This window comes from Entamoeba invadens, assembly GCF_000330505.1.
Source record: "Entamoeba invadens IP1 unplaced genomic scaffold scaff_1105074726225, whole genome shotgun sequence".
NCBI classification, from domain to species: domain Eukaryota; phylum Evosea; order Mastigamoebida; family Endamoebidae; genus Entamoeba; species Entamoeba invadens.
The window spans coordinates 157,320-173,323 of record NW_004191814.1 but is presented as its reverse complement, the minus strand read 5'-3'; the positions used below and the strand labels follow the sequence as shown (position 1 = coordinate 173,323).

At 36.5% G+C, this 16,004-nt stretch overlaps 7 protein-coding genes across 7 annotated transcripts; 1 reads left to right on the top strand and 6 right to left on the bottom strand.

The window, feature by feature from the left end:
- Positions 1-194: 194 nt before the first annotated feature.
- EIN_409120 (hypothetical protein) lies at positions 195-1,283 on the bottom strand (the record flags this gene model as incomplete). The annotated part of the gene is made up of 1 exon (XM_004184921.1): positions 195-1,283. One exon carries the CDS (start codon positions 1,281-1,283, stop codon positions 195-197), a length of 1,089 nt encoding a protein of 362 aa, XP_004184969.1.
- A 504-nt stretch (positions 1,284-1,787) lies between these two features.
- EIN_409110 (DENN domain containing protein 2D, putative) lies at positions 1,788-3,749 on the bottom strand (the record flags this gene model as incomplete). The annotated part of the gene is made up of 1 exon (XM_004184920.1): positions 1,788-3,749. One exon carries the CDS (start codon positions 3,747-3,749, stop codon positions 1,788-1,790), a length of 1,962 nt encoding a protein of 653 aa, XP_004184968.1.
- Positions 3,750-4,105: 356 nt separating this feature from the next.
- On the bottom strand, positions 4,106-6,316 carry EIN_409100 (CCAAT/enhancer-binding protein zeta, putative; the record flags this gene model as incomplete). The annotated part of the gene is made up of 1 exon (XM_004184919.1): positions 4,106-6,316. The coding sequence occupies one exon, from the start codon at positions 6,314-6,316 to the stop codon at positions 4,106-4,108; it is 2,211 nt and encodes a 736-aa protein (XP_004184967.1).
- Positions 6,317-9,198: 2,882 nt separating this feature from the next.
- Positions 9,199-10,557, top strand: EIN_409090 (sphingomyelin phosphodiesterase, putative; the record flags this gene model as incomplete). Its single annotated transcript, XM_004184918.1, has 3 exons — positions 9,199-9,324; positions 9,384-9,662; positions 9,715-10,557. The coding sequence occupies 3 exons, from the start codon at positions 9,199-9,201 to the stop codon at positions 10,555-10,557; spliced, it is 1,248 nt and encodes a 415-aa protein (XP_004184966.1).
- Positions 10,558-10,683: 126 nt separating this feature from the next.
- On the bottom strand, positions 10,684-11,403 carry EIN_409080 (hypothetical protein; the record flags this gene model as incomplete). Its single annotated transcript, XM_004184917.1, has 1 exon — positions 10,684-11,403. One exon carries the CDS (start codon positions 11,401-11,403, stop codon positions 10,684-10,686), a length of 720 nt encoding a protein of 239 aa, XP_004184965.1.
- A 166-nt stretch (positions 11,404-11,569) lies between these two features.
- Positions 11,570-12,327, bottom strand: EIN_409070 (hypothetical protein; the record flags this gene model as incomplete). Its single annotated transcript, XM_004184916.1, has 2 exons — positions 11,570-12,181; positions 12,247-12,327. 2 exons carry the CDS (start codon positions 12,325-12,327, stop codon positions 11,570-11,572), a joined length of 693 nt encoding a protein of 230 aa, XP_004184964.1.
- Positions 12,328-12,893: 566 nt separating this feature from the next.
- On the bottom strand, positions 12,894-15,311 carry EIN_409060 (hypothetical protein; the record flags this gene model as incomplete). The annotated part of the gene is made up of 1 exon (XM_004184915.1): positions 12,894-15,311. One exon carries the CDS (start codon positions 15,309-15,311, stop codon positions 12,894-12,896), a length of 2,418 nt encoding a protein of 805 aa, XP_004184963.1.
- Positions 15,312-16,004: the final 693 nt, after the last annotated feature.

Below are 16,004 nucleotides of genomic sequence, written 5' to 3'. Positions count from 1 at the left end.
ACTTTGTTTTTGTTATCATTCTGTTTTATTTATTTTACTATTTATTTTACTATTTAATGCAAGAAGAAAATAATAATAACATTACTTATCTATTTAAGATTTGTTTTCGAGGAGTTTATTAATTTAAATACTATTGAGTAATACTATAATTATAATATGATAAATATTATAATAAAATGTGTTAACGAACTTAATTAATCTGTTTTGGGTTTCTTCTCGGCTTTGCAGGACTTTTTGCAGCAGCAATCGCATGTAAAGACAGCCAAGGTGAATAACAAAACAACGAGGGAGTCGGCCGGGAAAGTGTAGAGCTTAGACAAACCGAAGTTGAGCAAGAAGACAACAGACAAGAAGAATCCATCAGACCACACTGCGATGTTGACGAACAAGAAGACAAAGAACCCAACAGCAATCAACATAGCGAATGGAATGTTGAAAGCAGCAAGGACGTAGAAGAGTCTGAAAGCAATAGAAGCGGCCGAGAAGAAGTATTCTGGTACGACGAAGAAGAACCCTAATTTCAATGCCAAGTTGACACAAATGAGTACCAAGACGATAGTAGCAATTGGGAAGACAATTGAGAACACGACGTCATGAGTCTCTTGATAATATCCATATCCGGAAATGAGGGATACAATCAACGAAATGAGACCCAACACTTCGAATCGGGTGACACTTCTTGTGTTCTTATTGATCAAATAGAAAGCAATAACGATGACGAAAATTGGCGCGTTAATGCCCAACTTAGTCACATGTTCGACCAAAATGTCTTTGAAAGTCATAGCCTTAGCTCTAATAGTCTCTGGAATATAATTGATGCCTTGTTGAACAAATTTGTTTTCCATAACACCAGCAAATGGGCATGTCGAGTTGACGGATACCATTTCCTTGGCCTTTACGCACATGTCTGACTGCGACTTAGCAAACAAATAACCAGCAGTTATCGCTACCAAGAAGAACGCCAACGTAAACAAGTGAATCATCACCCATGAGAAGAACCCATTTTGTGGTATCAAGTTGAACAAGAAACACAGCGCCAATGCAGATACAGCAGCAATCAACATATGAGTCGATGTTATCATCGGGAACTTCGCTACAAGTGTCCCTACTGGTGCAGGGTATTTGCCGTTACACATCTCCTTGTGAACTTTCGCCTTTAAGTGCTCGCGGAACACAGCTTGATCTTGCATCTTGTTGCCAATACCAAACTGCGAGTTCGCAATGATGACGCCCATCAGAACAAGTCCGATGAACAATGAGAATTTCGGGAAAGAGTATGCCATTTCACTTTTTATTAGTTCTTATCCCTTTTATTTGGGTTATCTCTGACATGGCGATACTCACCACTTTTCTATTTCAGGTTATTTACTATTTGATCTAATTATTTTACTAGAAATGTTTAACTTTCTTTTAGTCTTGTTACAAAACTCAATTTGTTAAATATCTTAGGGATTTTCACCCGAGTTGAGAGGACAAATTTGTGCAATCAACCATTTCAAGTTCATGTGTTTTTTGAGGGATTTTTTCTTTCTTATTTAACCAATTCGGAGCATAAAACCTGTATGTGAGGAATGTTTCAATTATTTACTATAATTATACTATATGTTACTATACTTTATGGTTTAGTGACGTGAAGTATTTTTGACCAAAACCAGAAACACAAATTTTAATAGTGATAGTAAAAGAGCTATACTTTAATTATAGAATAAGACCACCAAAAGAGAGAAATAAACTATAAATTATAGTAAACAAAGCCATGGTAAATACAAGAGTACAAAACATTGATGTCATTTCTTGCATCTATTCTGTGGGACTGGGGGCAGCGGTCTATTGACTTGTTTAGTCGTGTAACGTTTTACATTTGTAGATTTAGTCATTTCACTCTTTGCATCAACTGTTTGGACATGGCGAAGAGGAGCAAAAACAATCAGATTTGAGTCGACCGACTTTGAGAGTTGTCTGTCTGGTGTTACAACGCGTTGTTCTTTGTAAGGTCTCTTTGGGGGGACGGGTGGTGGTTGGAATAACATTTGGTCTTGTGGAGGTGGGATTGGGTACATAGGACTCATAGTAGCTCGTTTAGAAGGGGATATTGGCATAATTGGTGTTGATGAAACGACTAAAGGGGATCCTTCTGGTGTTTTTCTTTTTGTTCCGAAAGACCCCAATGTTCTTGAAATTGATTGTCTCAAAAAGTTCGGTTTAGACTCGCCACGGCGTTGTGGAGTTTTGAGTGTCAACAACTTCTCGCGCTCTTTAATTGTCTTTCCGAAATTGTTTTGGAGTTCAGCGGTGAGGTCGCCTTCTTGGACGTTTTCTGATAACTTCTCGTTCAATTTCTTTTGCAATAAAGCGTTTCTCTCCAACGCCTTTTTATATGAATTTTCGATCTCTTCCTGAGTCACTGGTTGTTTAAACCCGACACACAATGGGCATTTCTTTAAATCTGAAAATTTGTCACAAATAATACATTTTGAGCATTGTCGGTGTAACACACTTTTGTCTTGTGATTGGAAAAAGGGTTGATCCAATTTGATCTCTTGTAAACACGACCGACACCTTCGCTCGACTGGACTGATTTTCGAAAGTTTGTCGTATTGAAATTGTTTAGTGGTGTTGATGACAAATTGTTGAACAGGTTTGTTCACAAGTAAATTGTTCTCTTGGAGTTCCACAAACATGCAAAACATCTGTGACTGTGTAAATTTCTCAACAAAACCTTTAAACATCGATGGCGTACTTTCAACAAATTTCTGCGTATGAAATCTCCACGCATCTCCAACTTTCTCAAAGTATTTGTTTAAGTGTCCAAATATCTTTTGATACATCTCTCTGAAGACATCAATGACGTCCTCATCTTGAAACGACTCTTTATTGTTCACAACGAAGTCCAATTTCGAGAGGAAAATCCCAACTTCCTCGTTACTCAACGTGTTCTCCGAAATGCACCGCGACGTTTCTTGGCGCTTTTCTAAATCAACAACGTGCATACCAGCATCATCCGCGCCAAATTCCATCACAAAAGCACCATAAGTCCCTCGAGTACACCCGATGATGCAAGGTAATATCGAACTTAAATAAGCGTTTAAGAACATGGGCAATATAGGGACAAAAATGTGTTGCCAGACAAAGGGCTGTAACACAAACGTGAATGCTTGGATGATTGGGTTGAGTTGTTCGATGGATGATGCAAGGAAAATATACCGTTCTTCAAGTAATAATTTAAAAACAATATCGACAAATGCATTCACACCAAATGAAGACAATGTGTTAATCACAAAATCATTTGGCTTGACCGCGACCTTAAAGATTCTGAAGTCGACGATTTTTAAAATAGCCGACTTGTCACATATCAATTCGGTGCGTTGAAGGTTCTTGAGTTTTCCAAAAAGTTCTTTGATGTTAATGGATGTCACATTCTTTTTGACTTCGTCCAACACAGTTTGGAAAAATGGGTTGTACTCCGATGTTATAACTAAAATGGCTTTTGGGGTCTTCTCCAAAAAACGGAGGATGAAACAGTGTTCGTAGTCGTGGTCGATGGTTGTTCGAACACACGAAAAAGTTTTTGAGGGAATCGCTTCGATAGCAGCGTAACTAATTTTATCCAACTCGGGGTACAAGAACTGGAGATATTCTGTGACTTTGATATCATCTGATGTCGAGACTAAAGTTTCGATGTTGACGGAGTTGAGTGGAAATTGGACATAGAAGCAGCGCAATACTGGACCCGTGTTCTTTGAACTCATCTCTGGACTTTTTGGTTCTTTTTATCTTTTTTATTCAGCGTCTGAAAACAAAGTCGGCATACAAAAATAAGTTTTTGTAGATAGTTTTATCGGTACATAGAAATCTAAAAAACAAACATTTACTTGTTGATTAGTGTTATCATATCAATAGAGAACTTCCGATATTTTTTGAACCGTTTAAGACTTTTTATTTCACTTTATTTATTGATTGTGTTATAGTAAAAATTATAGTTTTATAACTAGAAATATAGTTGACTTTTTTTGATTCGTTACTTGCAATTCTTACACAAATATCTTAGACAAAAAAAGTCTTATACAAAGGATATAAACTCTATCAAAAATCTCTTCAATCACTTTCACTCATCCTTTTGATTTCTCTTTCTCTTAGAACTTTTCGTTTCTTCTTCATCATCGCTATGTTCTTTTAATTCTCCAACATCTATTAAATCCATGTCTTCTTCGTCATCCGGAATGGTACCAGTCAAATCCCCACCAAACGTTAAATCCTCATATGAGTATTCATCGCTGTCATCCTTCTCAACCTTCTCTTGTGGAACATCGAAATCAACGACTTGCCCTTCAATTTGACTCTCCGCTTTGTGCGGCACATTTCCTCCATACAACGTCTCATCGTCTTCTTCCAAATCGTCCGAGTAATCCATATTTAACTTATCGGGCATAGCCAACCCCTTTTCCACGTGGTTTTCGGTGTAATAGTCGAAGAAGAACAAAAGCTCTGGTAAGACTTTACTTCGATCGAATCGCAAAAATTCTTCAGAGTTGACAGGGGAACATAGCATGACTTCATTTTTAATCTTCTCGGACTTGAAATGAACAGTCAAGGTTTTCAACTTGAAGCGGGAAAGCATAACGGCTGGAGTTAAAGACCACCAGTCGTACTTCCCGACAGTGTAAGGCATACCAGCAACAAGTAATTTTGCGTATCTACGGACAGACGGGTTGTAGTGATTTACTAAGTACGTGAGTTCAAAACACTTGGTAGTAACAGCACCCGTCTTCTCTGGGAATATTTGTGTCATATCATATCCGCAGACATCAAACTTCTGATTTGCGCCATACAAATTCTGTGGTTTGGCGTGTTTCTTCTTCTTATTAATGAAGTCGGAGTTGTCAGTCTCGTCCTCCTCATCATCAGAAGAACTTGTCTTATGCTCTTCTTTCTCGACTTTGTCGTCTTTTTGTTCGGAGTCGTCCAGATCCTTGTAATTTTCTTCTTCATCGAAATAGTTTGATGCGGTGAACATGGACTTCAGTGGAGGATAAACATTGATCCAATTGTTAACGATTGCAAGTATTTTGCAAATGACAGGGGGTTTCATTTCCAATGATAATATCAACATTTTTCGAATGAATGAAGCGACGACGTCGTATGAAGTAAATTCGTTCAATGAGCTTTCGACGATCTCTAAGAAGGTGTATATCTTTTTTGATCGAAGAGAGGGCAATTCATTCATCTTCGTGTACAACAACTTCAAATATCGTTTGCTTTTACTCTTCTTATTAACTAACGAAAGAACAACAAAGACGTCCAACATACGTGCGAACTCCAAGTGTTTTGCAGCTTCATAGAGTCCGTCTATATTTTCAAGAATGCCACTAAAGTCGCGTGAAGATAAAGAACAACGCTTGATACTTCTGACGGCGTTTTCAACAACTTTGGAGTCGGTCTTCTTGTTGAACTTTTTCTTATCTACAACTGCATTGAAGAATTTAATACTCAATTTTAATAATTCCTCGGCAACGGAGTGACCTACACGTGACAACGAGACTTTAGAAAAGACGGCGAGAATGGTTTGGATCATTTGTGTTGTAATATCAGGCTTGTTAATGTACTGTTTCAACACATCAATCACATAGGGAGTCATTTGAATGTATCTTTCGAGGATCTGTGTGAGGTAAATCTGTACTTTGGATGACGCAACTCGATCCTTATCATCAAGTTTGTTTGCAACGACACTCAACAAATCAATTTGCGCTTCGTGCTTTTTGACAGCCAACTCTCCCGCAATCCGTACCGCACTCAATTTGAATTGGTTCAAAACTTCGGACGATTGACGTTTAAGGGAATGAATGTACTTCGCAAATGAGTCTTTCAATGCGTTCATGAAATACATTTGAGCCAATTGATAGGTATTTGCCTTAGTGAAGTCATTTTCAATAAAGAAAAGGAGAGGCTCATCGGGAAGGAGAATGTCAATGAAAAGTTCTTTAGACGCGCGGATAGCTAAGTCCGAGACGTCTTTGTTCTTTTTTTCACAGATAGCCAGCAGTTGGACTAAATACTCGAGACAAGTAAGTGGGTTACTTCTGACTAATAAAGCAAGTGCTTTTACTTGATCGGAGTATGTACCGGTATTCACAAGGTTTCTCATCCATTTCCCGTCTTTTGAATTGACTGCCTCCTTTTCGCTTTCAAGCACTAATTGGTCGTACTTATTTTTAGCAATCTCGTGCTTTTTCTGTGCAAGGCTCATATCGTTTTTGACTTTCACGGGGGTGAAGGAGATACCCTTCCACCAATGGTCGGTGTAATCAGTATCAGACATATGAAAAGGGTTATACTGGTGAACTTTTTGTTATAAAAAAAAGGGTTTCCTCTATTCTTATTATTAGTTTTGTACGAGCTGTTTTGCAACAAAATCGGGTCTTTTTAATCAAAAAATCTAGTCTCGTTTTTTTATATTCATTTGCTTTTAAATAACATAATTACAAATAAAAAACATTAAAGAGAATGACATACCTCAAAAATTCAATGAACTGAATATTGAAATTAAAGAATGGACTTTATGATGGGCATGGGAAGACGTGATCCAAGGTTCGAAGGGATGCACGACGACTTTCACGAAAACGACATGAGAAGAGCGGGAAAAGGAATGAGAGGAAAAGAGATAGGTGAAAAAAGAAAGAATCTGAACTTGACATTTGACACATCAGATTTTGTCGAAACAAACGGTGACGACTTTGTGCCGGACTATAATTTCTGAGACAATCTTACTTTCGTCTTTTTTAATTATCAAACCATTAAGATACACTTTTAGTTTTATTGTATTTAGATTAATTATATCATAAGTGATAGAAACACTATATTTTTACATACTAATGATTATGTTATTTTTAACTAATGAATAATGTTATTCTATAATAATAATTTTGAGTCTTATTTTTAATAATATGTAACTATTACATACTATAATATTTAATAATAAATCTTAGTATTATAAAATCAGAATATAACTATAATTAATTGTATCTATTATTTAAATTAGTAAAAATAGTTAAACGAATTAATTTTTATTTGATTTTTTAACTATAATTTATATCAAATTAATTATATTAAATAGTTCAAATTTATATATATACTAATTATTTGGTTTGAATATTCCAAACTAAAAAACAGGATAACTATTGGCTTTAATATTGTAATTATCAAAGTAAAAACGTGTTTGAAAATATTCACATTAATTTGTTTATGGTAAACTAAACTAATAAAATAATCAAAGTTGATTTATTTTATTTTTGGCAAAAAAAAACAAGGCTGCTTTCACAAAAAAAATAATCAATTTAATAAATTAATTAAAATATTAATTAAAATAAACTATATATCAATTGTATTTAAAAAAAAGATTTAAAATATTTAAAAAGGTTAAACAAACAATTTTAAATAATTATTTTTGTTTAAACCAAATTAGTTTGAATGGTAAAAATTATAAGTTTTTAAAAATGAATCAAAAAGAATTTTGTAAGTTTCGATTGTTGTTAATTCATTTATTTTTATTTTTAATAACCCTTTTAACAAAAAATTTCGATGGTTTGAAAAAGTCTTGAATCAACATAAAAACTAAAGTGGTATCAAAAAAGCATATTTAACAGCATAAGTATAAATATTAAAAAAAATATTGAGTTTAAAAAGCATTGAGAAATAGACCTTCTTTATCATAATAACTAATTATATGAAATATATTTTTACAAATTAAATTACTTTAAATTAAAAAACAAACCAACCAATTAAAAACAATAAGTAATGGATAATTTAATTATATTGATTTAATAATTGTATGTGTGAATGTTCAGTTTTGTTGGTTATTTAAAAAGAAAAAAGAATTCACTTCATAAACAAATATGCATTTCTAAGCGTTTGGTCATCCACTATTTTACCAACTATTTAAACTTCACAATAAAAAAAGCACAGAAACCTAGTTGAATTTTCAGTTTTTTATTGTTTGAACTAACTATCGAATATATCCTCAATAACCGGGAAAATTTCAGTAAAAAATATTCATGAAAGGGCTTTAGATTAAAAATAGGTTCGTGTTTTCTTCAAAAAAAGGCCCTTCAAAGAAAACAACTTCATCCAAAAATCGTCAACTAATAATAAATACGTAAAAATGAAGTAAAAAGCGGGGACATGACTTTAAACCTCAAATAAGAGTGCGTTCGAAAGATTTTTGGACAAATTTTTATGACTTGGCAAAAGGCCTTATAAATAAAAAGAATCTACTCGAAACAAGAAAGCATCAGTCAATGAACACACAACTCGAGCAAGCAGAGTACATCACACCAGAAACAATGAACCGCTACTCCAGAATTAAAAGCAACTTTTATGATAAGATATGTGTGACACAACATAACAACGAAAAGAACACCTGTGAGGTCTCACAATCCCCATTCCAATCGAACTCAGTCGACGACTCAGATGATGACGATGATGACCGGGTTGAGTCGCCGTCAGTCCCCATTACTTTCACCACAGACGACAGAATGGAAGATGTTTTGGCCTTTATGCTCAATAACAAACAAAGCCATTCGCCTAAGCTCTGAATTAAACCAAAGAGTATAGTTCTCATATCATAATTAAATAGTTACTTGTTAATCTTATGTTTGGATTAAAACTGAGAAGACTGAATTAAATAAAATCAATAAAATGAAATATATTAGATAATAGATATATTATACTATTATATATGGTTTGGCAGTTGTATTTTTTTAAATTTCAAAATAATTAAACCACATTTATAATAATTAATTATATACAATTATTATATTATTATTAATAAATTAATAAATCATTTTAGGGCAAAACAAGTTTAAAAATTAATGAATACTTCTATAAATAATTAATTAAAAAATCTATTGATTCTATTCTTGGAAAAATAGTTTTTAATATTATATTTATTTTTTATATAATAATTTTATACTAATAAAAACTATAATAATAACCGAAACTTCTTAAAAATTTATTGTTTCATTTATTAAGTAATTTTATAATAATAGGTATTATATTAATAGAAATCCAATACATCCACCATTTTAAATCAATAAATATTTAAGCCAATGATTCTGCACTACAAAACAATTTAAAAGTTGGAATATTTTTGATGTTCAAAAGAAGTATCTTTTGAAAACAACACAACTCGAAAATCATACGGGCATGTTATTGTTGATTATTATGGTTGTATTATCAAACGCTCTAGAAGATTATGTGTGGGTGATTTCTGACACACACTTCGACTCGAAATTTGCGGAGGGTGGCTATTCCAATTGTAAAATGATCGACGTTTGTTTATTACATTTTAAAACAATTCACTCTTTCGTTTGAAAATAATGACAAAACAGTGCTGCCACAACGACTCTGTACCAAAGAATGGAGACACGACTACAGCAGGGTTTTGTGGAAGTCACTCGTGCCATGCTCCTCTTGATACAATCATGTCTGGTGCTGATTTTATTTACAAGAACAAAGATAAATCAACGACTGTGATTTGGTTGATGGATGTCATCCCATCGGATATGTTCCAAATGACTAAACAAAGAAATTTAAACGACTTAAAAACGTTTCATGACGCACTGAAACAACATCTTCCCGGATTCACTGTATTACCTTCAATTGGAAACGTTTGTCACACTCTTCTTTATATTATTATAAGAGTACATATTCATTCGATAGCACGACTACTTCGAAACATCATTCTGGAATTACCCACCTGAATCAACATGGATGTTGGAGAACATGAGTGTCTGGTGGAGTGACTGGTTAGCACAGGAACAATTGGACACTGTCAAGAAGGGAGGGTATTACATTATTAAACTTCCCAATGGGATGAATGTCATTTCATTGCAAACAGCATACTTTGATATCATGAACCCTCATGCAGGGAGATACCCAGAAGTCGACCCGGGCGATATGATGGCCTGGTTCAATACTACTTTACACACATTGAAAGCAAAAGGAGAGAAAACTATTATCATCTCACATGAGTGCGCTGGCTTGAAGGCGACTGGTATGATGGATGTCAACGCATACTTTACACAAGACTTCTTGTCACTTTACAAAGAATTCAATGATGTCATAGTCGGACACTTGTGTGGTCATAACCACATCGAGTCGTACAGAATATATCCACCACAAAACCCATTCTATTCATGTATTAACAACCCTCCTATGACTCCAAACGGCGCAAACCCCGGTCTAAGACTCTACAAATACTCCGAGAATAAATTTGTCGACTTCACTACTTACGTGTTGGATATCAACAAATGTAATGAAAATAGGAAATATGATTGGCAAAAGACGTACAGTGCCTGTGAAGAGTATGGACTTGTCGATTTGGGTAACACAGAGATGGGCAGACTCAACGACTTGCTTACCAATGACGACACAATGTGGGCCAAGTTCATGAAACACTATGCAATGGAACTCCCTTACTCTTGTGAGGGGACTTGCCGAAAGCAGAGATTATGCTCAATGCAGAACATGCGCGAGTCAGACTATGCCGATTGCATCAATTAACTCAATTTACCATTTCTTCTTATAATTTAACTATAAAATGTGCAGTCAGAAGAACTATACATTTATAATAAAGCAACCATTGTATTTATTATAACCATAAAAATAGAGAAGTCAATCAAGATGTGTTTAAATCAAAGCGATAAGTGCCTCGTCGAGGTTATCGACGTGTCCGTTTTTGGTTTTGATGAACTCGGAGTCTGTCCCGGCGACTTGGAAAGGGCAGAGAATCTTGTTGATGTATTCTGCGTATTTCTTGTCCAACACGGCATTGACCAAGTCTTCGACACATTCGATTTCGTCGTACTTCCCCGCAAACGCATCTCTGACAACTTTGTTTGACTTAATAGCGCATGGGACGCCATTGACAATAACTTCTCCTTTCTTCAATATGAGTTGCCTGACGGTGTCTTCTGTGACTTTCCCAAAAAGAACGTAATTTTCGCTGATGTACAGTTTTTTAATAATTTCGTCGTCTGCGTGGATGAAACGAACAGTGAACTGTTTATTGATGTCAAGTTCGTTCAAAAAGTCTTTGGTGTAATACGCCGCCGTTCTAGGGTTTTTCACTGTGATGACTGCTATGAGTCCTTCTATACCAGCTACACCGCCTTTCAGCACATTCCGCTCAACACGACGTTTCTTAGACTCTTGCGCAATCAACGAGCGGCGTTTTTGAAGGAGACTGTACAAACTGATTTTGATGGTGACTCTGTTCTTCTTCTTTCTGATGACGCTCAACCGTTCGCGGAGTTCCCTTCGTTTCTGACGGGCCTCTACAATTCTATTAATGGTGGTTCTCTTGATGACAACCCTTTCGTTCGGTTTGATGTCTTGTGTGCTGCTCATAGGGTTTTGAAGGGAAGTTCATTTTCTTTTCGTATTTTCTTGGTGTGTTTCTTTTAGTTTAAATTTATAATTATTTTTATTAGTAATATACAATTTGTTTTATTGGGATATTTATAGACGATCAACCAAAATGGAAATAAAGTCACATTCTCCAGTCAATAAGTTCTTATTCGCTTTCATCTTTCTTGCTCTTCCCACTCCTGTGGTGGTGATGGTGGTGGTGATGATGTTTAGTCTCTTTTTCATCACCTTCTGTTCGGTCTTTCTTGGAACGATGCTTTTTCTTCTCTTTCTTCTCTTTCTTCTCTTCCTTCTCGTCTGTGGTGACTACCTTCTTGTCTTCTTCTTTCTTGTCTTCTTTCTTGTCTTCTTTCTTGTCTTTCTTTTCTTTCTTCTTCTTCTCTGTTTTAGTCTCCTCTTGAATCACATATGTTTCACCAGCAACATAGTTGAGGGGAGATACTACACCGTGGTATACAAAATTAGTAAGTGGATAACTTGGAACAGGATCAACCTTCAAATTATCCCAATCGACGGGGTGATACTTTGGCTCTTTGGTTGAATGGAAGAAATCGATCTCTTCGTCTTCTAACACTTCTGTTGGCTTTGAGTCGTCAATAACTTCAAATCCATCAACAAATGGTTTTTTGGTAAAAAGTTTCCCTTTATCGTTGATGAGAGGGACCACGCTTTGATACATTGTTTTTTCAAGTGGGTTGACGGTGTCTTTCTTTCCTTTAACGTTGTATTGAAGTGTTGATAATTTTTTAATGTCAAACTAGTTGTTATTTACTTTGAAACCTTTTACAGATTTAATTATTACATTATGTGCGCACAACAAACAGTTGGCGGGTACGTGATCATAACAAGTTCATAGTCATCATTTTCCATCTGTTCGCAAAACGACATCTTATTCAACTTCATTCTAGTTCCTTTAAAACCTATTTTTTTTTCTTTCAACAAAAACCTCTTTTCTTTACTAAGTTTTTTTATCATATTTGTGTAACTTTTTTAGTATATTTTTAACTATACAATAACACTCCAATCAAAGTATTTGATCTTTAATCGACCTGTTGTTATCGCTATTAAACATTAATTCTTAACACAATTATATCAAGCCTTTTGGTAGTAATGAAGCTCATTCTCATTACTTTAATACAATTTCTAAAACACACGACATTGGTCCATGAAACAAAGCTTATTATAGTAATAAGTAATTGTAAAGTTAATTAATTACCTCGTCCTCACCATTGGGATTTGTATACGCAACCTCCGAAAATGGGTCATTTGGTACCGACTGTTCAGTGTATTTCCTTCGAGAGCACTTCCCCAAAAAGAACCACATCAACGCACCAAAAATCAACAAAAACACAACGAAAATGAGAATTGTAACAATGATAATGTAAATTGAAGTCCATTCCATCACTCACAACCTTTTCCGTTTCTAGTTCTAAAACACAAAAATCAACTCATAAAATCAATAATGGCGTTTACGGCTTTCTCTTCCCATACGACCCTGCAGTTGGAGGGCCTCTCTTCACTCCACCCGACAACGAAAATGTCGTCTCCTTCTTCTGTGGAACAAAGGCCTTATTCATTTTGATGGGTTCTCTCTTCATTGGTGCGGAGCTTCTGGTTGGTGCTGTGGTTGTCTTTTTGAAAAAGTTCTGGATGGTCGTAGTTCTTTGGGGCACATACTTCTTCTGTGTTCGTTCTCGCTGCTTTATCATTTTCTCTCTCCCGAACATTTCGTGCTCCTCTCTGTCTTTAACCATATCGTCTTTCATGGCCTGTTTCTCCAAATCACTCCAACTTTCCCCAGAGTCGTCCTCTTCCTCCTCGCTTGAACTTTCGTCGTCTTCCTCACTTGACAAATCTGTTGACAAATCCTCTTCGTCATCACCATCGTCAACCGCTTCGTACACTTGTTCCTCTTCTTCCGAGTCTTCTGAACCATTGTCTGGATTTAAGAACGACCACCCATTCTCCTCAAAGTGTTCTTGATCGCTATTGACCGTCTCCATGATGTTTGTCCAGTTCAAACTTTGTGGTGTCTCGTACGTTTTAATGTCACACTTCGTCAACCACTTCTTAATGTGGTCCAAGTCAACTTTCGAAACGGATCCTATTGGTAACACGGGCTTGTTGTGATCTTTGAAAATGACAACCATATCAAAGTTCTTCAATGTTAAATTTCTCGACAACCGTTCAAACACAACAATGTCAATCGTTTCAAGCTCGATCACTTTGTACGGCGCATCTGTGATATTGATGAGGCAGTTCACGGTTGGTTGCATTGTTGCTGTATTTCTTTTGATGGTTCCGTTAAATCTGAGCTCTCTGAATGGAATTTCAAACAAAACAGGCACTTTAAGTTCTTTCAGTTTGCCCATAAAATCGTTGTACAAGTGGTTGTATTTCGCCCTAATTCTCTTCTCTCTTTCCTCTTCTCTCAGTTCATCTGCCTCGCTGTAGTAATGGTCGCTTCTATCAATATTGAGTGAAACATCCATAATTTCGTTATAAAACTGGATGTGTGAATACGCCTTGTTTTGTATGATCACAGGCGGGTCCAAAAATAAGTGGATCAAAATGACAGTTTCTTTATCTCCATTCTGATAAAACGCATGCCGAATGTTGTTGAACATAATCTCCACATTTCCACCATTTGATGTAAACTTGAATCCATTCATGTGCGCCTCAAGATTGCCTTCTGTTTTCTTTCCTTTAAGCACGGGGTTTATACCAACAGCCCTCAACACAGGTACGTTCTCCCTTCTAATCACCAACTTCTCTTCTTTGACTCCTCTCACGCTTCTGATTTTTTCTTCCTCAGTCCATTTCTTTTTCATCTCCTTGTAGTCCCTCTCGATAGTTGCGATTCTCTCTGGGTCTTTCACGTGGAAAGAGAGCTCCTTAATATAAGTAGTACCCTCTTCTGTTTCTCTGGGCACATTAAAATTGACTCTGAAAAACCCCTCTCGAGTTGTCACACTTTTTATGTAGTTTACATGGAATGGAACCAACCGCCCGCCAACAGGCAAAAGCAAAGCAAACTTGTCAACATCGGAGGCGATGTAGTTTGGCTTTTTCTTTGGCAGCTCGATTTCCTTTGTGTAACAAGTCGGGTCGACTTTCTCTTTTTTAACAACCTCAATTTTCGGTTTAAACTCCTCTCGCATCTCCTTTCTTTGCATCTCGTACTCCTTAAGCTTCTCCTCCTCAGTGTTGTCTCCCGTTTTTTTCTCTCTAAATTTTGGCAGTGCCTCAACCTCTTCCTCTTCTTTGAATGAGAAGAACACACTGCTTGTGTTGCTTGGGACGAATTTTGTCATACAAACGGTCTTCGCTCCAATAAAGTATGTGTTCACAATCATCAACTGTCCACTCCACACTCTAATTGATATGACATCGCCCTCTTTCAACGTGTTTTCACCTTTGATCACATCGACCTTTTGTGAAAGGTCGTTCACTTCAACGACTTTATCTTCGACGGTCACTCCAGCTTTGTATTTCAGCGCGAGATCTTGTTCCAATTTAAGAAGTAAAGTATATGTGTGTTTCAATTCCTTGGTTGGATCAACGCCATAAGTTCTCGCCACGATCGCTGTCTCTTTATCTATCGCCACTTTGACATACACAAAGATGATGTCGTCGTGAAGATTTCCTTCGGAAGTGACTGGTGGCCATGTGTGGGTGAACTTACCAGAGAGCACTGAAGCGTCTATTGTTGCGCTCTCGGCGGTTGGAACCTCCTTTTTGATTTTTTCGTCGTGGACTCCGGACTTAATGAAATCGACAATCTTCGTGTGCGAAATGGAGTCTTCTGTTTCGAGAACGTCTTTCATCTTTGGCGCGAAGCGCCTCTTGACCAAGACGCAAGCGAGTTGTGCTGCAGTGATGTTCATATGCTTTTTGAGTTCTTTCACGGGTTTTGGAAAAGTGACTTTTTATTTTTTCAATTTCTCAATTTTTCGCTTCACAAAAACACATAAAAAAAATCTCAGCAAGTCATTTCGTTGAGATTGAGTGAATGAGATCCAATCAAGCCGAATCGCCTGGAATAGAAGAGTGTAAAACACTCCTCAGAACAACAAAAACATCGATGTACGTGTGGAACCATTCACATAAAGTGATGGCCATTGCACTGGAAATATACGACCTCCTCTGCCCAACGCTTGTTTTGGACAGAGACCTCCTTATCGCTGGATCACTTCTTCATGACATCACAAAGACGCGCTCGCTGACAACAAAAGAAAGTCACGACAAGACTGGACAGACGGAAGCTGAGAAGTTGGGGTGTTCGAAAGAGATCTGTGAGATCATAGGACAACACGTCGTTCCTTTACGACAAAGCGGGGTGCTAACTGAAATTGACGTTGTTTGCTACGCCGATAAACGCGTAAAATGGGATTATACTGTCACTTTGAAAGAGCGTGGTGACGATGTCATCAAGAGGTACGCGAAGAATGAAGACGATGCCCAGGAGATGTGCCAAATGATCAACTTGTTGTACATACCAATTGAGACGGAAATTGGAGAAATCGCAAGACAGAATGGCAAGTATGACAAGTTCCTTGAATTTGTCTCAAGATCGGAAG